At 47.9% G+C, this 26,657-nt stretch overlaps 2 protein-coding genes across 13 annotated transcripts; one reads left to right on the top strand and one right to left on the bottom strand.

Annotated features, from left to right (window-relative positions):
* The first annotated feature begins 31 nt into the window (after positions 1-31).
* On the top strand, positions 32-9,198 carry Mbd6 (methyl-CpG binding domain protein 6). 9 transcript variants are annotated; one of them, XR_013440549.1, is made up of 14 exons: positions 1,786-2,095; positions 3,129-3,192; positions 3,381-3,517; positions 3,820-3,922; positions 4,053-4,215; positions 4,451-5,500; positions 5,668-6,329; positions 6,601-6,754; positions 6,934-7,103; positions 7,213-7,629; positions 7,719-7,786; positions 7,927-8,068; positions 8,223-8,392; positions 8,984-9,198. XR_013440549.1 is itself a non-coding variant. In XM_040280425.2 (13 exons), exons 3-13 carry the CDS (start codon positions 3,405-3,407, stop codon positions 8,295-8,297), a joined length of 3,117 nt encoding a protein of 1,038 aa, XP_040136359.2. In that variant the 5' UTR covers positions 32-170; positions 3,129-3,192; positions 3,381-3,404; the 3' UTR covers positions 8,298-9,198. The 9 variants fall into 9 exon arrangements, 7 of the variants coding, with proteins under 7 accessions (XP_040136359.2, XP_077909390.1, XP_077909392.1 ...); XR_013440548.1 differs by having other exon boundaries at positions 8,654-9,198; XM_040280425.2 differs by lacking the exon at positions 1,786-2,095 and adding an exon at positions 32-170 and having other exon boundaries at positions 8,223-9,198.
* On the bottom strand, positions 7,855-25,742 carry Dctn2 (dynactin subunit 2). Of its 4 annotated transcripts, none has more exons than XM_013363051.4 (15): positions 25,528-25,742; positions 24,575-24,643; positions 14,234-14,330; positions 13,968-14,029; positions 13,542-13,640; positions 12,897-13,057; positions 12,580-12,727; positions 12,194-12,259; positions 11,954-11,992; positions 11,713-11,790; positions 11,542-11,622; positions 11,129-11,231; positions 10,931-11,022; positions 9,724-9,806; positions 7,855-9,358 (listed from the first exon to the last, which is right to left on the bottom strand). In XM_013363051.4, the coding sequence occupies exons 1-15, from the start codon at positions 25,561-25,563 to the stop codon at positions 9,298-9,300; spliced, it is 1,275 nt and encodes a 424-aa protein (XP_013218505.2). In that variant the 5' UTR covers positions 25,564-25,742; the 3' UTR covers positions 7,855-9,297. The 4 variants fall into 4 exon arrangements, with proteins under 4 accessions (XP_013218505.2, XP_077909396.1, XP_077909397.1 ...); XM_078053270.1 differs by having other exon boundaries at positions 11,551-11,622; positions 25,528-25,741; XM_078053271.1 differs by lacking the exons at positions 24,575-24,643; positions 25,528-25,742 and adding an exon at positions 18,046-20,997.
* Positions 25,743-26,657: the final 915 nt, after the last annotated feature.

The raw sequence follows: 26,657 nt of genomic DNA, 5'->3' as shown, positions 1-26,657 counted from the left end.
GAATTTTACCAATCAAAAAGCGGCACGCCGGCATTGGCTCCGCCTCATCCCTCATATCCGCCACTCAGCAGCTCTGCAGCACCACCCTCATCGCTACCTCCCACTTGGGGGTCGACGTCTTGTTGGACCCGGAAGTGGCTTTGGGTCACGAGGCTTCGCGGAGGCGGTGGGTGAGTCATGCGCGCGCGCGGAGGGGAGTGTGAAGGGGGGAGGGGAGGATGGGGGGGCGGGGATGATGCAATGTTTGGCAACCGGTGTCTGCGCGCGCACGCGCAGGGGACAACGAGGGTGGTGGGAGGTACGGGGGGTGGGGGAGAGGAGAGAGGGCGGGGCGCCAGCTCACGGCACCCAACGGCTGCAACGGCTCTCAACTGTGGCCGCCCCTAGGCTGCCTTGTGGAGGCTTATCGCATCTTGTCTCCCCCAAGAACTGCCATTCTGTCACCTAGCGTTACCCCCTTTTTACCTTCCCATAAGGGACTTCTATTTGCCTTGACCCCTCCCTAGATAATGAGCACTTCGGCCCTTGAACCTTCCTCCTTTGAAAGTTTGCATCCGTCCACCTAGATTGACATCTGGAGTCTTCTTAAAGGGATCTCCTCTTTTAGTTTCCCAATATTTCCAAAATATGCCGAGGTACTGAAACCCCCTAGGTCGTCCTTTTTAACTTCTCTCAGAAAAGCACCCTTGCCTTGATTCTTGGAGTTTCTAACTAGCCCTGGATATTTCTAGAATTCATGTTCCTAATCTGAACAATTCAATTCTGTTTTCCCCGCTTTCACCCACCCCGCCACTGGTGCTCTGGTGCCCTTCATCAAGGATCACGACCCCTCCTTTCCATTGTCCCAGATAACAAGTCCTGTGACTCCCTGCTGAGGAGCTGAGCTGGGCCCTGCCTCCCAGGTGTCTAGGGTCGTGACCTCTACTGTAGAACCTCTCTACCTGGGACGTGCACGCACTTTAGCTCACGACTGGGTTGCCAGAGTCTAGTCTCAGTTTCCTCTCGCTTGCCCAGGGATCCTGACGTTCTCATTTGTAAATTAAATATAACGAGTGGCGAAAGTAAAACGAGAGAACTATGCACTTAGAGACAACTTAAAAGTAAAAAGCACCATGCAAAATATTTTTCTTATGCTTTGAAAACAGGCCATGTGGTGGCCTTTTACACATCCTGTCATACCCTCATGGGGGCAACCAGAGTTTGTTTAAGGACACTGTCCCAAGGCCGGTTGCGACTATTTGGTATAGTAGTGACAGGTCTTTGGCCAGGCTGTTCCGTTGCTCTAGACTTCCATTTCCCCTTCTGTAAATGGAGGTGGGGGTTGGTTGGACCAGATGGTCTCTTCTGGCCTAAAGACAGACCAGGTTGTCAGTGACAGGCAGAGGTCATGTGACTTGACAGGCCGAGGTCGTGTTGTGACATGTTGACCTGGGGAAGGCGGGTCAAGTCCCAGCACACTACTCTGGAAGCCTCTGGGGCGGGGCGGGGCAAGTCGCGACTTTCATCTTTTGGGGCCGGCCCCGCCCGAATCTGGCATTCCTGGCTCCCCCAACAAACTGTGGCGTTGGAAGGGGCCCCTCCCCGAGGAAGGCTGGGATTGGCCACCGGTGGCCTGGGAAGAGGCACAGATCCTTCCGCGGACGGCGGGGGGGGGGGGGCGGGGGCCGCGTGGGGTGTTTGTTCTCTTGGGGATTAATGGGAGGTTGTGGGGGAGGGGTAGGCGCGCTCCCGCATGCGCACTGCAGCCCCTCCTGTTGGCTCGCTGCTGTCCGCTGGGCGGGGGCCCGGCCCCGCCCCTCTCCCGTCCGGGCAGCGGCGGCGGCGGCGGCTGCGGCGGTGGCGGCGGCAGCGACGGCGGCGGCGGCAGCAGCCTGCGCGGTGCCTTCTGGGAACGGAATCCCCAGGGCTGCCCCTGGCCCCTATGGCGCATGCGCGGGAGGCCGCTCGGTGATCGGCGGCGGCGGCGGCGCTTCCTGCTAGGACCGGCCGGGGCTGTACCGGAGGCTCGGGCTCCACCGACCCTCCTCCCACCCCCTCCCACTCACCCTCTGGGCCGCGACTGCGCAGGGCGGGGCCGGCCGAACCATGGGCCGCGGTGAGTGCGGGGCCCGGCCCCCCCCACCCCGCCCCTCCCCCTCCCCTCCCCTTTCCTCTCCTGTCTTCTACCCTCTGCCCCCTCCGCGTCCTCTCGGCCCCTTTCCCCGGCCCCATCCCTACTCCCCCGCCCTCACCTGCCCTCACTGTTTCTCTTTCTCACAGCCTGACTTCTGCCTTCCTCACCTACCTCCCTCAGCGCTTCGCCCACCCTCCGCCCGCCCTCTCCCCAAGTTCCTTCCTACTTCGAGAGCGCCTTCCCCTCCTCCCTAAGCTGAAGGAAGCAGTCTGGGTGACAGGGCGCCTTGTTACGAGAGGGAAAGTTTGGAAGCCGTCAGTGTGGGGTGGTAGCGATGGAGAGGTTGGGGAGAATACTTGTAGGTTTGAGGGGCATCCCCACAGATCAGAGGAGAACGTCACTTGGAGCTAATTGGAGGCCAGCGGGACAGGAGGTTCTGGACCCTCATGCCTTAAGCTTCAGGGAGATTCAGGAGCCTCTTAAGATCTGGGAGAAGACAGAGTTGTGATTCTAACCTCTCTCAAACCCCAAATGAACTAGATCAGTGATTGTCTGATGGATCTAGTATGGGGGATCTTTGCTGGTACCACCCCAGCTGGCAATTGGGCAATTGTCTAGTTAACCTGTGGCGTTACAGTCTGCATTTTATATGATCTTCCTGGGGAGGGAACAGCAGGGGCCAGAAACTGGGAAACTTCCTAGTGGCCTGTCATTATAGGAATTTGCCCACACTCTACACACAAAAGTGTCCCTAATGGGATAAAGGGGCCTGGCCCTTCATATTTCTAGAAATGAGGCTATGATTTTTTGGTCCGTTGGAGTTGAGGCACTGATCCTCTGCCTTGTAGGGACTAGGCTTGAAAAGGATGGTTGTGGATTTGGCCAGCAGATCCCTGAGATCTTTATAGGCATTTACTCACATTATTAAGGATCTTTCCTTGAGAGTGTCTTGGGCTGTGGTGCTCTCAAGTTGGGCAGATTTCTGACAGTCCTTTCTCATTCCTTATGTTTGCAGGTGTGGGCTAAGCTGGCAGCCCCGGCTTTAGACTGGACCCCACAATGTTTGCAGAGATGTTCAGGTAGAGTGTTATGGAAGAGAACTCTTGCTCATTCTCCCTTCCAGCTTTCTGAGGGACTCCCCTTGCCATTGAGACTTCCCTTGAATTTCCTTGGGTCTGCTCACAACCTTTGCCTTATGGGAGTCCTCCCTCAGGTGCCTAGCCCAGTTTAATCCTCCTAATGCCCACATGGATGTCTGTGTTATCAGGCACGCGGGAGCTGATTACACACAATGAATGGGGGCAATGAGAGCAGTGGAGCAGACAGAGCTGGGGGCCCTGTGGCCACATCTGTCCCCATCGGCTGGCAGCGCTGTGTACGAGAGGGTGCTGTGCTCTATATCAGGTGTGGATCTTCAAAGTTCTCCAAGACCTATCTGCCTAGTTGCCTGGGTTTTCTTTCTCCCACCCCTCTTCTCAAAGCTCTTCAGCATTTTTATTCTGTTATTTCTGTTATTTTGTTATTTTCTGTTTTATTCTGTTATTTCTTAGCTTTTGAATCATTCTCCCTTTTTTTCTTCTCGTATCACTTATTTTCTGCCTTTCCTGGGAAAGTCTTTTTTTTTAACTTGAGAACTGTCCTTTAGGGAGTTATCTTCTGAGACATTGTCAGCTAACTTGATATTCTCTGATACTGTCCTCTCCCAGCCCAAGTGGCACAGAGCTGTCTTCCTTGGAGCAAACCCGGAGCTACCTCCTCAGTGATGGGACCTGTAAGTGCGGTCTGGAGTGTCCACTCAATGTCCCTAAGGTGAGAGTTGTGAGGGGTTGAATAGAGTATAGGGATAAGCCAAAAGACTTAATGCAAATAACTGACCTTGGTAGCTCTCCTCACATATTCCATCCCCTCAGGGTTGCTGTCTTTGACTTCTACTTTACAGGTTTTCAACTTTGACCCTTTGGCCCCGGTGACCCTGGGTGGGGCTGGGGTGGGGCCAGCATCAGAGGAGGACATGACCAAGCTGTGCAACCACCGTCGGAAAGCTGTTGCTATGGCAACTCTGTACCGCAGCATGGAGACCACCTGCTCACACTCTTCTCCTGGTGAGTCTTTTGATCCTTTACCAAAGACTGAGGAAAACCTAAGGGTGGGGAAGGTGCATGGTGGGAGGGGCTCAATGAGAGGTTACACGGAGAAGGATGGAGTTAGGTAAGGAGCTGCTTAGTGGAAAAAGAGCAGGGGAGGTTGGGAACCTGGGGGAGATGGGACTGAAAAATAGAAAATAAAGTTTTTAGAAGGGAAGCTGCAGGCTGACCTTTCATTTCTCTTTTGTTGCAGGAGAGGGAGCAAGCCCCCAGATGTTCCACACTGTGTCCCCAGGGCCTCCCTCTACCCGTCCTTCCTGTCGAGTTCCTTCTATAACTCCACTTAATGGGGGTCCTGGCTCCCTTCCCCAAGAGCAACCCTCAGTTCCCCAGGCCTTCCCATCTCTAGCAGGCCCTGGGGGACTCTTCCCACCACCAAGGCTTCCTGATCCAGTTCCTTCTGGGGGCAGCAGCAGCCCCTGTTTTCTCCCAAGGGGCAATGCCCCCTCTCCAGCCCCACCTCCTCCACCTGCTATCAGCCTGAATGCCCCCTCTTACAACTGGGGAACCACTGTCCGATCCAGCCTGGTGCCCTCTGACCTGGGCTCTCCTCCAGCCCCTCATGCCTCTTCCTCACCACCCTCAGACCCTCCTCTCTTCCACTGTAGTGATGCCTTAACACCCCCTCCCCTGCCCCCAAGCAATAATCTCCTTGGCCCCTCTGGCCCCCCTGGCCCTGCTACTCAGCCACCAGTGTCTTCAGCCACTATGCACCTGCCCCTGGTCCTGGGACCCCTGGGAGGGGCCCCCACTGTGGAGGGGCCTGGGGCACCCCCCTTCCTTGCTAGCAGCCTACTCTCTGCAGCGGCCAAGGCACAGCATCCCCCACTACCCACTCCCAGCACTTTACAGGGCCGAAGGCCCCGTGCCCAGGCACCCTCAGCTTCCCACTCATCACCCCGTCCCTCTCAGCGTCGTCCCCGCCGACCCCCAACTGTATTGCGATTGCTTGAAGGGGGTAGTCCTCAAAACCCTAGAAGGAGCCGTCCTCGGGCCCCTGCTCCTGTTCCCCCGCCCTTTCCTATTCCAGAGCCATCCCAACCAATTCTCCCTTCTGTGCTGTCCCTGCTGGGACTCCCCACCCCTGGCCCTTCCCACTCTGATGGAAGCTTTAACCTTTTGGGGTCAGATGCACACCTTCCTCCTCCCCCAACCCTCTCCTCAGGGAGCCCTCCCCAGCCCAGGCACCCCATCCAACCCTCCCTGCCTGGGACCACCAGTGGCAGCCTCAGCAGTGTGCCAGGTGAGTGTTATGGAACCTTTCCTCAGCCTTGGAGGATAGAGGCAGCCAGGGCATTTAGAGTAAAGTTTTAGAAAGCTCTTCATGGTTTTCTGGGCTGGGGCAGGGAGGTTGGGTTCTTTGCTGGGAGAAAAGGGCCTCCCTTAAGCTGAATTTCTATTCTTTTACAGGTGCCCCTGCCCCACCAGCTGCCTCCAAAGCCCCCATAGTCCCTAGCTCTGTGCTTCAAAGCCCATCTGAAGGGCTGGGGATGGGGGCAGGCCCAGCTTGCCCTCTGCCTCCCTTGTCTGGTGGGGAGGCTTTCCCTTTCCCCAGTCCTGAGCAGGGCCTGGCGCTGAGTGGAGCTGGCTTCCCTGGGATGCTGGGGGCCCTGCCTCTCCCTCTGAATCTGGGGCAACCTCCACCTTCTCCATTGCTCAGCCACAGTTTATTTGGCATGCTGGCTGGGGGAGGAGGACAACCTCCCCCTGAACCCCTGCTACCCCCCCCAGGTGGACCTGGCCCCCCTTTAGCCCCAGGCGAGCCTGAAGGGCCTTCCCTTCTGGTAGCTTCCTTGCTTCCACCACCCCCCTCAGACCTTTTGCCACCCCCTTCTGCACCCCCTAGCAACCTCCTTGCCTCTTTCCTGCCCCTGCTGGCCCTGGGCCCCACAGCTGGGGATGGGGAGGGATCTTCAGAGGGAGCTGGGGGTCCAAGTGGGGAACCATTTTCAGGTTTGGGAGACCTCCCCCCCCTGCTTTTCCCTCCCCTTTCAGCCCCCCCTACCCTCATAGCTTTAAATTCCGCGCTGCTGGCTGCCAGCCTGGATCCCCCCTCGGGGACACCCCCCCAGGTGAGAATAGGGGGTGAGTGGGTGGGTAGAACAAGAAATAGAATCAAATGGGCTCTGGGAACCAAAGGCTTTCAGTTTCATACCTGAGTTCTTCCTCAGATGTTTTTGGGGGAGCTTAGTCTGGTTGGGGAGAGGATGGCTGGAAGAATGTAATCTAAATGTATTAAGCATAGCTTGCCTCACTTGAGCTTCAGTCAGGTTGTATGTATGAGAAAGTAGTATGTCTGTGAACACTTTACAAATGTTAAGTGCAATAACCATTCTTTCTTAGCCCTGTGTCCTGAGTGCCCCCCAACCTGGACCACCTACCTCCAGTGTCACCATGGCAACTACTGACCCGGGGGCCTCCTCTCTGGGCAAGGCCCCCTCCAACTCAGGGAGACCCCCCCAGCTCCTTAGCCCTCTGCTGAGTGCCAGCCTGCTGGGTGAGTCTGAAGGGGAGGACTCTTGGTGTGAAAGAGAGCAATAAAAATTAGGAGCAGAGGTTGGATGGATTGGGGAAGAACTTCTCTGACCACTGGGTAAAGCCTGAAGAAAATAGTAGGATCTGCTTAGCCTAATTGGTTTGCCTAGGGAGGGACCCCTGACTATGATCTCTCAACAGGTGACCTGTCTTCACTAACCAGCAGCCCTGGAACCCTCCCCAGCCTGTTGCAGCCTCCTGGTTCTCTTCTCTCTGGCCAGTTGGGGCTGCAGCTCCTCCCTGGGGGGGGAGCTCCTCCACCCCTCTCAGAGGCTTCTAGTCCCCTAGCCTGCCTGCTACAGAGTCTCCAGGTGAGGGCAGGGATGGTATTTGTCAGAAAAATTTTCTAAAACTGGAAATTAAGGGCTGAGTTACAAATAAGAAGGACTGTATTTGAGACTGAGATCTTATTTTTGCCAGCAGATTCCTCCAGAGCAGCCAGAAGCCCCCTGTCTGCCCCCCGAGAGTCCCACCTCAGCCCTTGAACCAGAGCCTGCCCGGCCTCCCCTCAGTGCCTTAGCCCCACCCCATGGTTCTTCTGACCCCCCAGTCCCTGAGCTGCTCACTGGGAGGGGGTCAGGGAAACGGGGCCGGAGGGGAGGAGGGGGACTTAGGGGCATTAATGGTGAGGCCAGGCCGAGCCGGGGCCGAAAGCCTGGCAGCCGGCGGGAGCCTAGCCGACTGGCCCTCAAATGGGGGACACGTGGTAGCTTCAATGGACAAATGGAACGGTCCCCAAGAAGGACTCACCACTGGCAGCATAATGGGGAGCTGGCTGAAGGGGGTGCTGAGCCTAAGGATCCACCCCTTCCTGGGCCCCATTCTGAGGACCTTAAGGTGAGTGCAGTGAGGGAGGTCCCAGCTCAGGGTCTCTGAGGAAAGCCTGGGACCCCCATGCCCTTTTCTCACTTTTCCCATACATACAGTCCATCTTTTCTCAGGTGCCCCTGGGGATAGTCAGAAAGTCTCGTCGTGGCCGGAGGAGAAAATACAAGTGAGTGTTAGGCCCACCCCTATATTGGCCTGGCCTTGTTGGGAATACAAAAATGTCCAAATAGTGTCTTGGTTTTCAAAAAGGGCAGACATTTATTTGAATATGAATAAGGATATTATGCCTTTACTATCCAAATGTAGAAAGTTTCCCACCCAACCTTCTGAAATTCACCTGGTGCTTGGGGAGCTGTTCCTGATCATCTGTGCCCCTTATTGCAGCCCTACCCGGAACAGCAATAGCTCCCGCCAGGATATTACCTTGGAACCCAGCCCTACAACCCGAGTAAGTGTGCATTTGGGTAGGTGTGGATATGGGTAGGAATATGTAAGGGATGAGACAGGAGGAAAGGAGGCTTGAGGGAATGGGGAGAAAATAAAAGACTTCCTTATACCTAGGTGATTGATCACTTCTTCTTTCAACTTCCCCTCTGGTATAGGCGGCTGTCCCTCTGCCTCCCCGGGCCCGCCCTGGCCGTCCTGCCAAAAACAAGAGGAGGAAACTGGCCCCATAGCAGCCATACCTGGAGCTGGATCTGACCCTGATTGGGGAGAGCTGAGTGCTGAGCCTTGGGAGTCCCTGCCAGCCACTTGCACCTGTGGACAGTGGGTGGGGGCACTACTCCCCACTCAGAGCACAAATGCAACCCCTTCCCCTATAATCCCATCCTGAGCCATTGCAGGGGGTAGGGAAGCTCATCCCCTCCCCCCCAAAGCCATGTCACTGAAAAGGCCTGGGGGGGTAGCATATGGCCCTCTCCTCACCAGGCGCTAAGGGGAACACCCCCTTCCCCAGGTCTTTTATTTAAGTTATTTTTGCACAAATGACTCTTTTATATTTAATTCGACTTCATTGCCTCCCTTCTTAAAGCCAGCAGGCTCAGTTTACAAACCTGTGAGCTACTGTTGGCTGCTGCCCTCCTTCCCAGTGAAAGGTACAAAGCAATAAGCATCATGCATCTTCCCCTCATCTCTCCAACACCCCTCTGCCTCTGGCTCAGGTTGCTCAAAGCACAGATCCCCTCTTACCCTTGTCCCCAGGTTTGAAACACATAGCCTCATTTTAAGGTGTAGCCAGGTTCCCTCTACTTTCCTCTGGGATATAAAAAGGGGGTAAAGGGGCAAAGAGAGCCCTCTGGGTCTCTCCTCCCATACACACTACACTGCCCCTTCTCCCCCCCCCCCCAATCAAAATGCTCAGAGACGTTGTGATGATGCGACTGAGGATTATGCAACGTGGTCCAACCGGAGCGGCCAGCATGACCAGCTGTCCAGGGGCTGCCTCCTGCCTTTTCTTTTGTAAAGACAAGACCCTTGGGAGTTTTAATTCTGTTTTGTACTTGCCCTATGGGGCCTCCACTGCTTTTCTATGGGAGACACTCTTAATTTAACAGATGAGAATATTTTGAAACTCTGGCTCTGGCTCTGTACTCATTTTTTTTTTTTTTATTTAGTTCTTTGGTAAGAACAGGTTACAACTGAAATCCGTCTTCAGTAGAGAGTGGCTTAGATTGTCTATTGTGCCCTGAATGTCTGTGTCTCAGTGCTGCCTCTTCCCCAGGAAACATAGTAGAAGCTACACAGAGTACAACAGCATTTAATGGTCAGAAACAGTTGTACAATATTATAGTCAGCCACAAAAGCTGTGTTGGAAGCCAGGGCCCAAACCTCCCCCACACCAGGCAAAGCAGTTTTGGCCAGGAGCTGGCATGTAGCTGGGCTCATCTCTTCTTCCCCTGGACCTAAGGGGAGCCCACTTCTAATATCCTCCAGCTACCACTCTGTATTCATCAGGGGAGGGGTATAAACCCCACATGCAAGAAGAACCCTTGCCCCCAGTGTAAAATGGGATGGGATTTTGAGTTATGAAGGGAAACCCTATGTAAGCTGTTAACAGAGTTCAGGGGTTACTCCTGATCTCCACCTCCCAAAGGTGCTCACTTTCCCAGCTTCTTCATCCGCTCGTCAATGCTGGCAAAATTCCCCTCAACTGTGGCCAGGTTTTCACGCATGGTTGTCTGCACCTACAAAGTGGGGTAGAGAGGTTTTACACTTGTTGGGTCCAGGTGCTCACCTGGATGAGGAATCTCCAGAAGAAATTCTCTCAAAAAGAAAAGAAAGAAATGGAAAAATAGCTTATGGCCCCCCAAGGTGGATTTTTTTGGTGTGTGATGGGGAACCAGGTATTGAACCCAGGGTATTGATCTCACTCAACCAGGTATTGAACCCACTCAACCATGAAGGACATCCTCAGCCCTTTTTTTGCACTTTAAATATTTAGACAAGGTGTCGCTAAGTTGCTGAGGCTGGCTTTGAACTTGTGATCCTCGTGCCTCAGTCTCCCAAGCTGCTGGGATTACAGGTCTGCACCACCATACTGGAAGGAGAATGTTTACTGCAACAGTTTCCAACACTACTCTTAGAGTACCATGGGCCTAGCTCAAAGATCTGTAGGACTCCTAAAAATTCCCACCCTGACTTCAAAACAGTTATCTTTTATAGGTAATGAGAACCAAATGAGATTTTGTTGAAACGAGGGTTTCTCTAGTTCAAAATTTTAGAAAATTAAAGAAACACTACTATGCCAAGTACTTTATATGACTTTTCATTTATCTTAATGGTCCTATGATGATCTCCCAACTTTAATGCTCCCTCCAACACTGAAAATAGTGTCTCCAATGGAAATTGAGGACTTAGTATGTGCTAGGCTTACTAAAAGAATTAACAAATGAAGGTGATGCTCACAGTCCAGGGTCAGAAAGGAAGTGGCAGAGCCAGGTTGGACCCAAGCCTACATTCTTTCCAATGCACTGTGCTCAGGAGCATCTGGAAAAGGACCCCAGGAAAGGTAAAGCCACACTGAGACACAGAGTAAACAGTAGGTTTTATAAGGAGAAAGATCAACTACCTCCTCACAATTCATCCTTATTGCTGAGGAAGGTACAATTTCCTGAACAACAGGGCTTCATAGGTTAAGTAAGTTGTCAAAGGTCCCACAATGAAAAATAGTATGGAAGATCAAACCAAGCCTCTACCACAACACTGTGCTACAAAATAGGTTAAGGCAAAACCCTATGAGATAAAGCTGGAGAACCTTGTCTCTACATGCTGGAAGAAAGTGATATCAAATCAATAAAGGGGCACACACCTGGGTCAAGAGGGTGGAATTGTCCTTGAGAGAACTGGCAATCATCTGTTGGGTAGTATCCAAATGTGTCAAGAGTTGACCAAACTGCATGGCTACAAAAGAAGAAAGGTATGGTTGAAACTAGAATCCAAGTTGAGAGAGGGCAACCAAAGTGATTCACTTTTCAACTCCTGGAATGACTGGAATCTAGCTTCTCACCTTGCTCATGCAGCTGTTTGATGCTAACAAGTCTTTGTACCAGCTCAGGAAGGGTGGAAGCGATGGGGCTCCAGCGCTGTATGGTTTCATATAGCTGGTGCACCTGGAGGGACATGACAGACTATGGCTGAAGTAGCCAGTGAAGAACCCTCTGACTGCTACTTCACTAGACTGAGGAAGGACCAACAGGCAGAGGGAAACACTGCCCTGTTCCCCTCAGGTAATTAGAGTACATGGGAGGGCTGGGGATGTGGTTCATTGATAGAGTGCTTATCCAGCATGTAAGAGGTTCTGGGTTCTATCCCAGTACCGCACACACACAGCTTATGGGAGCTGAGAACTGTGTTCTCATGCTTCAGTGTCAGCACTTGGAGAGCTAAGAGGGTTGAATGGTTTGAAGCTAGAGAAGATACCTTCCTGACCTTGCTTTGTGTATCTGCATCCTCCACAGAGGCTTTATGCTTGGCAATCTCATTCACTTTCCCCAGGACACTCTGAAAGCATATTTTGAGGTTGATAGTGAGGGCATCTGGGCTTTCCAAGTCCCAAGCCACCCAGGATCAAATTTGCCCCCCACTTAATACCTGTAGCCGAGCCTCTACTTGGTCTAAAACTGCAAGGTCCAAGGCGCTCACCTTTGCCTGCAAGAGCTCTACAGTTTCCTAGGAAGGATGGGACAAGTGTCACCAAAGAAAAAGACTAAGAAGAGGCCTCTCCTATTCCACCAGAGTTAGTTCAAATATACCTACAGACCCCAAAGTAATTCTTAGACCCAATCTTCAAATCCCCTCTGTAATCCAATATTCCCATTCCTGTCATACTTACCATAAGACAGGCTCCCTGCAGACCTGCAGAAAGGGGATTCTGGTGGGAAAGGGAGGGAAGAAATCAATTGTCCTTCTATCTCCACATGATTACTGCCTTCTCCCATTCTCCTGGTTCTAACACTTGATCCCAGTAACCGAATCCCTTTTCTATCTTCCCAGGTTTGTGTGGAATGTTGTAGACCTTAGGGCTCAGGGTGAAAGATCTAAGTTTCAGACTAAGAATAGGAGAGCACCTGACCTGAGCATCCTGATCACAGCGTACAGTTGCCTCCAGCTCTGTCAGACGCTTCTCAAGTTCTGCAACCTAGGGGAAGGAAGGAGGTAAGATTTGCTATCCACCTTTCTGTTGCTAAGGTGGGAGGAACAAGAACCAGCTCTGTCTGTATGCCATTCCCCATTCCTGCCCCAAGGGACACCTTTTCCTGGACCACATCCCTAGCCACAATCTTAAAATCCTAACTGAAAGTAGATAGGCAAGGGAAATACTGAGAATGAGACATCAAGATGGTTCAGAAGCCTTCCCAGTACCCTCTCCCCAGGTCTGTTCCTTCAGAGGGATGCAAGAAAAACTAAAGGGCCATGTCTCTCCTGGCCCCCCAATCAATACTATATATATATATTTACTTTGGCAGCTTGAGAGAATTTGTCCTGCTCAGGCCGAGAATGTAGTTCGTAAGTGACGAGGCTGCTGTCTGCGGGGGTCCCACTGGTGGTCTTTCCCCCTGAACTCCCTTTGCTGTTCTTTGTTGCTTCCAGCTGCAGCAGTAGGCGCCTGGGTCAGGAGACCAAGTAATAATATCATGACTTGAAGGATGATTCTTTTCTTGCCTTAGCATAATGAACAGCTAGGTCACTTCTCCCCTTAGTTTCCCTGTCAGAAGCTGGCTGAGTCCCTCCATAATTCCAATCAGCAATAATTTCCAACAAAGTGGAGCACCCACTTAGCCAGAGCTCCGTCAGGGTCAGTAAGGTTGATCGCGGCATCTGGTCCCAGCAGCTTCTCCAAGTGAGAAGCAACCAGCTGCTGCTTCAGAGATGCCAGCTGTTTAGCCAGTACCACAGGGGTTAGCTTCTCCTCAGTGGCTGACTCCTTTACTGTTGTCTGGTATGAAAAAAAAAGGTACACAATGAGGGGTGGCAGGAATGAATCAAGGGGAAAAAAAAAAGTAGAAAGAAAGATCAATAGCCTTAAGATAAGGATGCCAGGCAGGGTGGTGCACACCTATAATCCCAATCATGAGGCTAAAGTAGGAGGATCATAAGTTCAAGGCCAGCCTGGACAATTTATCGAGACCCTATCTTAAAAACAAAAAGGGCTGCGAATATAGTCCAGAATATCCCTGGGTACTACCAGTACCCCAAGGGAAAAGAAGCCTTAAGGACAGTTGTGGCTAAAAGCCACTAGGATGGTTTTTAGCATAGTAAACTTCCTACATAACAACAATGAATGTAGGTGTGTATTCCCAAACTCTGAAAACCCTAGTGCCCTTATCCAGGAGCTTAGGGAATATTTCTCTTCCTGCTGGGAGGTTCTCTTCTGTTACGTAAATCACTGCAGAGCTGAAGAGGAGAGAGTATACAGTTACCTTGATTTTCTCAACTTCAGTTGTCAGCTCTTGGACCTCATGCAGTAGTCGCTGGTACTTTTGCTGAGGTGTCTCCTTCACTCCCAGACCCTCTCCAAGCTAAAAGCAAGGATGGACGTTGATGTTACACCTTCCATTCAGAAAGCCTCCAGAATTTATCCAAGCCCTGGACCTAAGTCATAAGGTATCATATCCCACACTGAATCCTCAACACCCTAGTAAAGAAGATGTGGAGATAGCCCAGAGGTCTGGAGATGCTCCAGAACAAACAGCAGGGGGGAAGAACATGGTCAACTGCATCCTGCTATGTTTCTGAGGAATACAACCAGAGAAACTCAGAATCTGAACTATACTCCTCAATCCCCTATTAAAATGCCTACTAGACAGGATCACCACACCATTCCCATCAACACACACACAACAAACCATCTCATAATCTCCGGATTCATATCCTGTCCTCTTGGTTTTTCCAATGCGATCTGAGAAATCTGCCAAGAAAAGAAGATAGGACTGAGGGCCTAACCTAGGTCCAGGGCAGTCATGATCTCAGGTGACTGTGAAGGATTCCAACAGAGATCTCCCTGAGGAACCCTTTCCCCAGAGCAAAAGTCACTAAGATATGAGGACAGGAGACCACTTCTCATGCTTGTCCTCTAGGCATCCCCCTCACCCAACTTTCAGCCCAGTCTTACCAAGTCCCTTTGTCCCCACTCTCTTGTCCTTGAACTTGTCATAGGCAGCGTTGGGATTGACAATGATATGCTCCACACTTGTGCTCGTCAGTTCCTCCTGAAGAAATAGGTAGTTCAGGCCAGGGGTTGACTCATTCCCAGTCTAGAACTTCCTCTATCCCACAAAAATCCATACATACTAGAAGTCTAGGCTCTAATGTTCCAAAGGGAAAGTAGGAAGAAGGGCGATTTTGTTCTAAACTGCCAACCCAGGCTCAACCTAGGAAACAGAAGCTTCCTGGTAAATTTGGAACCTCCGTTGTATAAATATTAACACCCTGATTCAGCTGGGAACAGAGGCAGCATAACCTCCCCACCCACATTGTACATAAGCCTCCCTGCCCCCACCCCTCCCAGTTATCTGACACATACCATGCACTAAAGGTAAGAAACCAACCTGACCTCTCTTAACCTCCCCCTCCCAAAAGTAAATCTGCTTGCCAACTGAATAATCTCCCATTCTTGCTGGAGGAAAGCAGAAGGAAGGCAGGCAGACAGGCCAATAACTAAGTGCAAATATTAGGACTTTCAACCTGCTAAAGGTACGACACCAGCTCTTAGATAGAAAAGGAAGGCCAGCAGAAGGCTTAAGAAGGTTGGTTTCCAGACTGCTGTGAGGTCAGCCAATTCAGAGGATGGAAAAAAGAGGCAAAGGCTTACTGGATAATTTTCTATGGGACATCTTAGTAAAAACAACAAGCAATAGCTGCTTGTCATGAGCATCATGGGCAAGGGCCATATGTAAGCCCTGCAATGAAGATGCTGCACTGTTTCTTCACAGGGAAGCTACAGCACCTGCTTTCTCCCCAATCCCTTTTCTACAACCAAAGAGCTGAAGCTCTGCCATAGCAGAGGACACGGCTGAGAGAGTAAAAGAGACTATACCCTAGAAACTGAAGCAGAAGGTTCCCCCTTAATAGATCAATTTTCTGTTCAGTTCCAATAACTAAACCAAGACTAGGCACTCCTGATTCACATCCCTCCTTCAGTCAGAAGACTGACGGCTTTCACTAGAGCACTGAAGGAAGGGGAAAGGAGACTCATGAGTCCCTTTCTGTTGGGGGAGGTATCACCACTTTCCACAGGAGGAAGGCAAACTGACTCTTCTTTCCTTCACCTAGGAAAATGGTTCTTGACACTGGTTGCACATTAGAATCACTTAAAAAAAATTATTTTTTTAAGTGGTCTGGGCCCACTTTTTAAATTCTGATTTACTTGTTATGGAGTAAGGCCAACTTTATCCAGACAATTTTAAACTGCAGTCAGGACAGAACCTCTGCCTGTGTGGCTCTGTGGGAAGGGGAAAGGGGGAATGGAGGTATATCACAGAGCTAGCAGCAGATAGAGGAAGGGTCTGTCCTTCACCTTTGCTCTGCTATTAGAGAAGGAATCAGCATGGATATCAGCTTTAAAAATAAAGGGGGAATCAGGCATGGTGGTACATGCCTATAATCCCAGCTGATTGGGTGGCCGAGACAGAAGGATGCAAGTTCAATGCCAACCTCAGCAACTTAGTGAAGCCCTAAGCAACTTATTGAAACTCTGTCTCAAAATAAAAAAATAAATAAATAAAAAAGAGCTAGGGATGTGGCTCAATAGTTAAGTACCCCTTGGTTCAATCCCTGGAACAACAACAAAAAAAAAGATAATAAATAAGAATTATCAACTTTGATCTCTCTTTTTTCTTCAGAGGCTGCTAGATGGAAGGGCAGGAGTTATAGAGGAGTTATAGAGGTAGGGAAAACAAAAGGGCTGAATGCCGCACATGAAAGTGCAAATGATTCTCTCTTGAACCTTCTCTGAAAGGGGCTGGGTATGATTGCATAGGCCTGTAATTCTAGTTTTCAGGGAGGCTGAGATAGGATCACAAATTGAGGACTGAGGATGTAACTCAGTAGTGGAAAGCTTGCCCAGCATGTTTGAGGTTCTGGGTCCAAAAACTGAAAAGAACCACCCTCCCCAGCAAAAAATAACATTCTCTGAAATTATAGCTAAAGCACCCATTTGCCAAATAGCTGTGTGGTCTCTGGTTTCTATAAGCTGAGAAGAAATCGGATTTAGAGTAGACAACCACTTATCTTAAATTGACAAGAATATGCCGCCTCTAGGGGCTGAGGCTGTGGCTCAGGGGTAAAGCACTTGACTGCTGGCATGTATGAGGCACTGGGTTCAACTCTCAGAACTGCATATAAATAAATAAAGGTCTATCAACAACTAAAAACAATATTTTTTTTTTTTAAAAAAAGAAGATTCCCTCTCTAGCCAGGCATGGTGGTGCATACCTGTAATCCCAACAATTTGGGAGGCTGAGGCAGGATGTTCACAAATTTAAGGTTAACCTGAGCAATTTAGCATGACCCTACCTCAAAATGAAAATAAAAAGAATATGCAACTTCTTCCTGGGCCTGGTAGCACAGGCCTGTAATCCCAGCTACTCAGGAGACTGAAATAGGAGGAACTCAAGTTTGAGGCCAGCCTTGGCAGCATAATGAGATCCTATCTCAAACAAACAAACAAATAAAAAATTAAAAAATTAAAATTTATTTTTTGGGGCTGGGGTTGTGGCTCAGCAGTAGAGCGCTTGCCTTGCATCTGGGTTCGATCCTCAGCACCATATAAAAATAAATAAATGAAATAAAGGTATTGTGTCTAACTACTACTAAAAAATAAATTAAAAAAAATTATTTTAAAGGGTTGAGGATGTGGCTCAATGATAAAGTGCCTGCTTATTATGTACAAGGCCCTGGGTTCAATTCCCAATTACACACACACACACACACACACACACACACACACACACACACACACACACAAAGAATATGAGGCTTCTCCCCATGAAAGCCCCAATCAAGGCCACTTTAAATTTTTAAGTCCTTTTAAAAAGAGGAATGGGCTGGGCGTGGTGGTTCATGTGCTTGTAATCCCAGCAGCTCAGGAGGCTGAGGCAGGAAGATTGCAAGTTCAAAGCCAGTCTCAGCAACTTAGGCCCTAAACAACTTAGCGGGACTCTGTCTCAAAACAAAAAATAAAAAGGGCTGGGGATGTGGTTCAGTAGTTAAGTGCCCTATGTTCAATCCCTGGTATGAAAGAAAGAGGGGGGGGGGAGAAGGAAAGGAATGAAAAATAGGGGCTGAGGTTGTATCTCCTTGGTAGAGCTCCTGCCTAGCATGTTCAATGGCCTGGGGTCTATTCCCAGCACCACACAAAATAAACAAATAAATAAATAAGGAATGAGAGGTATAACCTACAGACCAAGGAAAGAAATCATAACCACCATCTGTTAAGTCATTATTATAGACAGGTGCTATGTAGATGAGAACCTACATTCTTATTTATGTTCCTAAGTAAGGAAAGTGGGGGAAAGGGGGGTAAAAAATGTTCCAACACTTGAAAGGTGAAGCTTCACTAGAAAGGTGAAGCTCAGAGATTCTGGACAGTCAGAGAAACAAATAGTACTTTTCCCTGCTATATAAATATGACCTGGACAGGACATTGGCATCCTCTGTGAGCCTCTTAGAGGCTATGGCCTAGGGGACTCAGGTGGGCAGCACACAACAGTTCTCCAGTGGCATCTGCTCCACCAATGTCTAAAAGATCTGGGGCATGGGTTAGGGGTAGTGTCATTACAGTGACCTGTGAGACAGGAAAAGTCTGTCAGCTGAGTATAGGACTGAATAGAGGGATGAAAGATTTAGTAGAAACAAAAGGACAGAAAAATAACTGCCCATACAGCACACCCCGTTAAAAAGCAGATGAAAGGTCAGGCTTCTTACCAGCTCCTTGTGGATTCCCCAGAGGTGAGAAAATCAAAAGAGTTAAAAGGAGAGGGAGTTGGGGAATGGGGAGGAGAGAGGGGAAAAAAAGACAAAATTATTATTAGCAAATTGTCACATGCACTATATGACAGTCTTTAAATATACCATACCACAGGGCCCCAGGGGAGCCTAGCAAAATTTGGGGGCCAAAAAATTTTAGCTGGGGTCATCATATACCCCAAGGAAAAGAAGACCATGACACCCTTTCTTCTCTAGTGGTGAGGATGTCATGAAGCTTTGCTATTAACAGCAGCAATCTAGTATCATCTGAGAACTGGGAGTTAGATGTTAGAAGCTAGTAGCATGGAAAAGAAAAGTGCAAGAAGGCTGAGGTAAAGGGGAAGTTGTAGAAATGGCAGAATATGGAGCAGAGGATATGGAGACTCTGAGGACCTGTAGCTGATTGAAGGTCCGTAATTCTCAAGGGGGAAGTTTCCCTTCTTAGTTCATGGTCTAAGTCTTCCTGTCTCTTGGTTTCTTTACTTGTGAAAAACTGGACATTTGGATGGCAGAATTAAGTCAAAAGGTATTCCTATGGGTGGTCTAATAGAACTTTAGGCCAGGCAGAACAAGATATGTCAGGTACTGATGGTGATTATAAGGAAACATGAAGTACCCAACTGCAGTCTGGTTCTTATTTTCTGCTGCCAGAGAGAGGCAGGGCAAAACCTGGTCCCTTTCACAGCCTAGTATGTATTCATCCTGAATGGTTGGTAACTCATCCTGCAGCTCTGAGTGATGCTGAGCAATTCTGCCATGATATACTAGCACAAACAGCCCAGAGGACACCAAGCTTCACAGCTACCAGCCTATGAGTATAACATGTTTTTCCAACCCCTTGTTCACAAGTCTCACAGGGGATAGAGGATGGACAAGGGGGAAGGGTGAGAGTATTTTAAAAAGGCCTTATTTTAGTCCAGGCCACAGAGATAAGGTCTCCATTCTAGAAAACACTGGCTTAAAACTGCTGGGAGGGGAAATCCAATTGCATGTTCTGCTTTTGTGGAGCTCTGCTGATAGGCAGATGGAAGGAGGGAAGGCTGAGTATGGTTACATATACATAAAAAACCCATGGTGGGAGAAAGAATCTAAGCCAGATACATTGACCCTCAACCTTTCCAGTACCTGGCCAATGCCAGGATCCAGCCCAGGCAAGGCTCCTCTTTTAGCCCAGGGAAGAAGTGGCTCCAGGTCCTGTGGTCTAGGCTTGGTTGTCTCCACAGTGGGCTTAAGCACTCACAAGTGCACACATGCAGACACACAAGGGAGGAACACACGCTATGCACTATTTCTCTGATTTGTCTCACCAAGCTAAAACCAGCAGGGGAGAAACTCAAGGGGTTAGGGGGACAATGGGCCATAAACTCAAGTTCAAACAGTAAGGAATGGGCAGAATGGGGAGGACAGAAAACTTAAAGGAAAAGGAAAAGTGGTACATTGTTTTTAAATATATACACCACTTCCAAGTCAATCTTATGGTGGGTTGAAGGATAATGAGATTTTGTGAAGAATTTCTATTACTTGGTGTAGTAATAGTTACCATGGAAACCTAGTATACCACAATCACCTCGATAGAAAAATTCCAAGTGTCCTGACTCTAAATACCAGTTTACCTGGTACAAGACTCTCAGTCCCTCTCACTAATGGACTCCCAGACTCCTCAGGGCTCTTTGACTAAGTGTCTGGGTCACAGAGGACAAGATCTGAGGTTCTAAATCAGGCAGGGAAGTGACCACTGCTACCCCTGAACCTCTTCAGGCTCTACACCAACATTGCAGGCAGGGAGACTTCAGAACCATGATGACAGGGAAGGTGGAGAGAGCCACTGAATAAAACTGTCCAGGATGGACAAATGCAATGCTGACCATTCATCCATTTCTAAAGGAGGGGTGCAGAAACAGAAAGACTTGCAAAAATACAACACAAATTATCTTAGAACTGCAATATAATACTTCCTTCCCATCCTATGTACGTTACTCTAAAGGCTTAGCATGGGAGAATATTAACATGAGAATTCTTTCCCCAGGAATAATCCCATATACCTAAGAAGGCAAGACTTTGGCTGTCCCTTGTTCTCTGCCCTTGTCTAGAATGTCTCAAAGTTATTCCATAAAAATCTAATTCCATATAGTCTCAAGAAGAAAAAGGCTACCCTTGCTAACTCTGATCCCTAAATGCCTCGCTTAAAAGCATCATAGCCTCCATGTTTCTATCCCATCCTCCACTGGACAGTTTTATTCTTCAGACCTCATAAGGGGGAGAGACAATGATTTGTGGATCATAGTTGCTTTTCTAAACCTTGATTAATGACTTTAATAATAAGGCCAGCAGGCTCCTCAGTGACCCAGCTAGGGACTCATTGAAATTAAAAATGATTAGCTACAACAATTGCACAGTGGCAGAGCATTGCATGCGAGGTGGCAGATGAAAAAAAAACATGCAGAGAAGAAGCACTGAATGGTCTTACTTGTGCAAACTAGTGTCCAGGCAGGGTGGTGAGGAGGGAGGATGGGGGAAGCATTAGGAAAAACTCAGGTTAAGTTCAAGTGCACCAATAGTCAGCGAACACAATCAAGCATTCTCTAGATATTTTAAATTGTAAGGAAGAAAACCTACTGTTTTTCATCTCAGATTGGGGAGTATCCAGCAGCCTCTGCTGGTACCCTACCAAACTACGGCTAATTAACTCTCCATTCTTTTTACATAGCATTGGGGGTAATTACACAATAAAGGGAGAAATAAAATCATAATTTTAGTGAGACTTTCTTAAACTTATTCCTCTTGTTCCAGCAGTTCAAAAGCCATGAGCAGAATGCCTCACTGACCCAAGGCAGGCTGTGGGTCCGAGGGAAGGCATTTCATTTGGGAACCAGTTTTCCTAATAAAACATTTTAAGAAAAGTTTCCAAATAAGCCTGCTGCTCTTCAACCCAGGAGTATCTGAAATGCAGAGACCTTCCCAGATCATGAAGGAAACGGTGAGTCTGTACAGTTTTCTTACCTACTCTTATTTTAGAATATTCTACTTCTGGCTAAAATTGTTTTAAAGGAATTTTAGGAGAAAAATCAGGATCTACTGTAGAAAAACTAAAATCTTCTGCTACTTCCCCCCCCCCATTTCCCCCACTATGGGAATCATAAAACTTTTATGTTTATCTAGCAATTAAGATCTTTAAGGGACATTAAAAGACATTGTTTCCTTCAGTAGTCCAATTTCTTCTGCAGTGAAGAAATCAGAGAAAGGAGGTTAAAGGGCAGTGAGCATCAACACTACTTGATAATCCTTTACAATAAAAATCTGAGGGCTGGAGTTGTGGCTCAGTGGTAGAGCATTTGCCTGGCATGTGTGAGGCCTTGGGTTCAATCCTCAGCACCACATGTAAATAAATAAAATAAATGATCCATTTACAACTAAAAAATATCTTTTAAAAAATAAAGTAAATTTAAAAAAAATCTGGAGACTCTTCAAAATGTTCCACAAGAAGGTGGCCATATTGGTGTCTCCAGGGAAGGGAACTGAGTGGTGTTAGCCAGGGATAGGGGACAGACTTTTCACTACCCTACTTTGAATTTTTTTTGTTTTGTTTTCTGTGCATTTATTATCTATTTTTAAAAATAATAAAATTAGCTAGGTATAGTGGTACATAGTTGTAATCCCAGCAATTTGGGAGGTTGAGGCAGGAGAATCACAAGTTTGAGATCAACCTTGGCAACTTAGTGAGATTCTCAGCAATTTAGCAAGAAGCTCTCAAAACATCAAAAGGACTGGGGATGTAGCTCAGTGGTAGAGCAACCCTGGATTTGATTCCCAGCATCAAAAAGACAGAAGAAAAAAAATGCTAATAAAATTGAAGTTGAATGGTGGTGTATGCCTGTAATCCCAGCATCTCAGGAGGCTGAGGCAGGAGGACTGCAAGTTCAAAGCCAGCCTTAGAAAGTTAGCCAGACCCCGTCTCAAAATAAAAAAAACAAAAACAGAAGGGGGTTGCTGCTCAGTGGTAAAGTGCCTCTGGATTCAATCCCTGGAACTAAATAAATAAATGAACATATGTAAATAAATAAATAATCAAAGTTAAAAATAATCTGGAGACCAAAGCAGAGAATGCTGTTGCCAGGCATTAAAAGGTAATTGAAAAACTCATATATCATATGCACTGCTACTTGTGCTAGGTCTCAGGCAGGTAGGTGATAAGGGGATAGGTTGCTAGTCAGAATGCAGGCCTGGTGGATACAATGTTTCTGGCTGGCTAAGAATACAATTCACTGCTCTTTTGAGTTGCACATTTACTTCAGTATTAAGAGCCATTTATTCAGTTGATTTCCTGAAAGTTGTTCTAAGACCACTGGGATATGCAGGGGCCAGATATTAGCTGTCATCAGGAAACATCAGGCTCCAAAAGCAGCTGAAGGTCTCCCCATTCCACCTACTAATCTCTAATGACAGAGAGTCACTTAGTTGAGCTTCAGGTGATGAAGGCAACTCAACTCCTTCTGTATTTAACCATCCAGCTCCTAGGCACCTCTACACTGGCATCCTGGGCAACATGCCACAGGAGATAAACTCTTGTGGTGTGCCCTCCCCAAAAGTCACTGTACTAGTTGCTACTAAAATAGGCTGCTCTGACTTAGAGGGGAGAAAAGAACCACATATTCAGAGCTACACATTCAGGTTTTCCACACCTACAATGGGCATCATCTTCCTTTCATTAAGAGTTATTCAAGTATCTTCAAAAGGAAAATGAAAATGTAATTTTTTCTTTGAAAAGGAGACTGATGTGACAATTATCCATTTGTATCACAGTTAAGTGACAAAAGGACAGAATTCTGTTCATTATTTCACCATGAAGGCTTGATATTTTATAGGCAGAGCCCAAAATATAAAGAGAGCAATCTTTAAACTGTGGTAGTACAGGGAATTCCTCAGCATACACACTGCTACCTTGTGGGGATGGAGACAGGTTCCTCCAACACTGCTACCCTCTTGGAGTGACAGGTGCAGTCAGGTCCTTGGGCAACATCATATGCATTATCTCCAGATATTTACGCTTGGGGGACAGACTAACATGCCAGCAAGAACAGAAGCCACAAGGAACATACTACTGTGAGAAGGAACAGGGAAGGTGTTCCCTACAATGTAGGAAGCACTTTCACATGGGGAACCAAAAAAGGAATAAGTGAGTACGCCAAGCCATACATTATAAATCAGCAACCAGCAATTCCCAGAACTAATCAGCCCCACAGACATGGCCACAGGACTTAAAGACACACCAACTGGGCCATATACTGAGACTGTTCGATGACTTATGGTCAGGCCTTCAATGATATTTCACAGCATCAATGTGACCCCAGCCCAGGTCTCTGTGGAAATAAAACCTAAAACATATATACTATAAGAAATGCTCACAGATCTTTGTCTTTGTTGGCACTTACAGAGTTTTACTATATTGATTTCCATTCATTTTTTTCTTCCTTATGTTTTCTATATGTATCCATCTTAATTCTTCCATTATTTCTCATATGTATCCTAATCCCCTCATTAGTCTGGGGCTCCTTGAGGGAAGGGACATTTCCTCCTCTGCATTGCACAAAAATCAACACAGGTGCCAGGCGTGGTAGTGCACACCTGTAATCCTAGAGACTTAGGAAGTTGAGGCAGGAAGATCAAAAGTTTGAGGTCAGCTTAAGCAACATACTGGGGTCCTAAGTAACTCAGTGAGACCCTGTCTCAAAATAAAAAATGCTGGGGATGTGGTTCAGTGATTAAGTGCCCCTGGGTTCAATCCCCAGTACCAAAACCCAAACAAATCAACACAAATTGAACATATTCAATAAACAATGCTAAGTGCTTTTCTCATGGTTAAAATGTATCTACAGCTAATTCCCTCCTCCTCAGAGTTCTTGGATGCCAAAGTGTTGCCATGACCTCTTCTCTGCTGATATGAAAGACTTATGTTTTCCCTCAAATTTATTTGGCTCTACCCTTATCTTTTTGGAATCTTCAAATCATCTTCTTATTCCTTGACCAATGAACACTGATATTCACATGGAAGAGTATGTCTCTAGTTTAAAGACTAGTTCTTGGTAGGTAACTAATGAACACATATTGAGTGAAATAATAAAATAAAAGGCCTACTTTCTACCATCAAACAGATTATATATGTTCGGGCTTTAGGACCCATTGAAATGGGTTAGAACCCAAAAGCCTCATTAAGTTACTAGTCCCAAATGTAATAGTTTTGAGATATTTCAATTTTATTTAAAAGGACCAAGAATTAGGGCTTTGCAAATAGATCTTGTTAGCTGTAATTTCACTGACTTGACTCTCCTTTGGCATTGCTTGTTGGTGGCTGCAAGCTCTGCAACCTACATACCACTCAGGCTGGAGTTGGCATACCCACTTATTGTGGTCGCTTGCCAAAGTAGGGAAAGGATCTATGGGGGAAGAGAGGTCAGAATCCAAGGAATCCTGAGGCAGCACATAGTCTTACCGCATCAAACTCTGCTTGATCATCCTCAGGTAGGTCGCTGGTTTCATAAACATCTGGTTCGTTCCTGGCCTGCAGGTAGAAGCAGTGACCACCCAACCTCACTACCTAGCATCCACCAACCTCTTACCCGACTCCATTTGAACAAACTAATGGAGAAGGCAGAGTTCTGCGATACCAGGATTCTGTTCTTTCTTCTCCATCTGCCTTACTAATGGCATGTCAGTTCCCTTGTCTCAGTGAAGTGGGGGTGACAGCGAGTACAAATGGGACCTAAGGAAAACAGTGAATGTGATAACAAAGTTGTTATCCTGAACTTGGACAGGAAGGGTCCTTGGTAATCATTCTGTCCAAGATAGGTGAGGACCTTCCTCGAATTAGGTCCCTGTGATATGGGTTAAGAGTGACTCAGGACCTTAATTCCTAAGGTTCTGTGCCCCAACCCCCACCCCGAGAATATAGGCAAGGGAGCACAAAAGGAGGGTACACTCCAACTTGTTCATGAGGAGTGAGGGGCAGACATAGGTCCCCCAAAAGACAGAATTTCCATCGGGCACAAGAAGGGTTCTGCCACAGTAAACCTCTTCCTTTGGCAGGATGAAGACCGTCACCAAGTTGTCTGGTGAGTATGTCCAGGGTAGGGATGGGGGGCTTATTGGGAGATTTGGGGGAGGCACGGGTGGTGTCGACACGGATGGCAGAAACACTTGGGCACAAGTGGTAAACACCCTGACGATTTCTGGGCCGAGAAAGGGGGCCTGATGCGCCGTCCGACGGCCAGGCCCAGTCAGGTCAGAGGAGTCCGGAAGGTGCTGCAGCCGGTCGGGGAGAGCGGCAGGAGCCCTTGGGGCGGAGGAGGGACTGCAGGCGGGAGGGGTCATGGGTTGGTTTCTGTTGGGGGTCCTTGGGAGGTCGGGGGCGCGGTCCTGGGGAGCCAGGGCCGGCCCTGTACTCACAATGCCGGGAAGGTCGGCGTATTTAGGGTCCGCCATGGCGGCGGCGAGGCGGGGCTGGGGGACCGGAGCCTCGGTGGAGCCGGGGCGGGTGATCGGGTAGGGGAGAGATTGGGTCCGGGTCCCCAGCTAAGGCGGCGGCAAAGGGAGCGGCAGAGGAGCGGGAAGTCTCGCGACAGGAGTAGCACACCAGAAGGGTAAAGCAAAAGTCGCGAGAACACCCCGCTACCACACCCCTAGAGACGGTGGGATTGGCGAGAGCGAGGCCAAGCAATGAGGTAATGGCGAAGATCGTCGCCTAGAATTGTGGGATATGTAGTCCTGGCTCTCTGGAGCTTGGGTGGGGAATGCACCTAAGGGAGCTATTTCGTTCAACTTATTTCATTTAATTTTTACATCAAGTCTGGGAAAGAACTGTTTTAATTCCCGTATTGGACTCCTAGGAATTAGTGACGAGATAAAATCAAGTAGTCATGTCGTGAGAGCTTCAAAAAACAATAGTAATAAGTAAAATTTAGTTAAGGCTTAGCATGTTTGGAATGGAAAAGTTAAGCAGTCTTCTTAAGTTAGGACTGTTATATAAAATACAGGACATCTAGTTAAATTTGAATTTCAGATAAAAACTAGTATTGGTGTTTTGTTTGGTTTTGCTCTGTTTTGTCCAATATTTGAGACACATAAAATTGCTTACCTAAAATTCAAATTTAACTAGATAAATTGCTTTTGTTTTTGTTTTTCAAGTTTGGAAATCCTATCTAAAGTTCACAAATGGATAAATGATGGTTCGGAGTCTGTCTAAATGCTCTCTATCCTCTTGATCATTTCATTAATAGTTCCCAGACTTCTGAATTTCACAGTTCAATAAAATTAAAACAACATACCTTTCTTAAGGTTACACATAGTGAAGCTATATTTTTAATTTACCAGGTAAATATATTACAAATAGAAAACCTACAAGATACCATTGCTACTATTACTTGGTAGAAAAGTAAAAGGACAAATTCTTAGAGTAAAAGTCCTTTGAGACTCAACAAATCCAGCTTTATGTGAAACTCACTACATTGTTCTTTGGGGTTCAGACACACCCATTGAACTTTTCTTTGACTAGTGACACCTTATGGACTGGCATTTTG

Source organism: Ictidomys tridecemlineatus, chromosome 6, assembly GCF_052094955.1.
Source record: "Ictidomys tridecemlineatus isolate mIctTri1 chromosome 6, mIctTri1.hap1, whole genome shotgun sequence".
Classification (NCBI taxonomy): domain Eukaryota; kingdom Metazoa; phylum Chordata; class Mammalia; order Rodentia; family Sciuridae; genus Ictidomys; species Ictidomys tridecemlineatus.
Note: the sequence above shows the minus strand (reverse complement) of the source record. Positions and strands in the feature narration are given on the sequence as shown.

Excerpts from the sequence above, each read along its gene's own strand:
- Mbd6 (XM_040280425.2), top strand. The coding sequence starts at position 3,405 with ATGAATGGGGGCAATGAGAGCAGTGGAGCAGACAGAGCTGGGGGCCCT. Across the intron at positions 3,923-4,052 it reads GTCCACTCAATGTCCCTAAG|GTTTTCAACTTTGACCCTTT; the intron begins GTGAGAGTTGTG and ends TCTACTTTACAG. Across the intron at positions 4,216-4,450 it reads CTGCTCACACTCTTCTCCTG|GAGAGGGAGCAAGCCCCCAG; the intron begins GTGAGTCTTTTG and ends CTTTTGTTGCAG.
- Dctn2 (XM_013363051.4), bottom strand. The coding sequence starts at position 25,563 with ATGGCGGACCCTAAATACGCCGACCTTCCCGGCATT. Across the intron at positions 13,058-13,541 it reads CTGAAGTTGAGAAAATCAAG|ACAACAGTAAAGGAGTCAGC; the intron begins GTAACTGTATAC and ends TTTTCATACCAG. Across the intron at positions 11,023-11,128 it reads CAAACAGCTGCATGAGCAAG|CCATGCAGTTTGGTCAACTC; the intron begins GTGAGAAGCTAG and ends CTTCTTTTGTAG.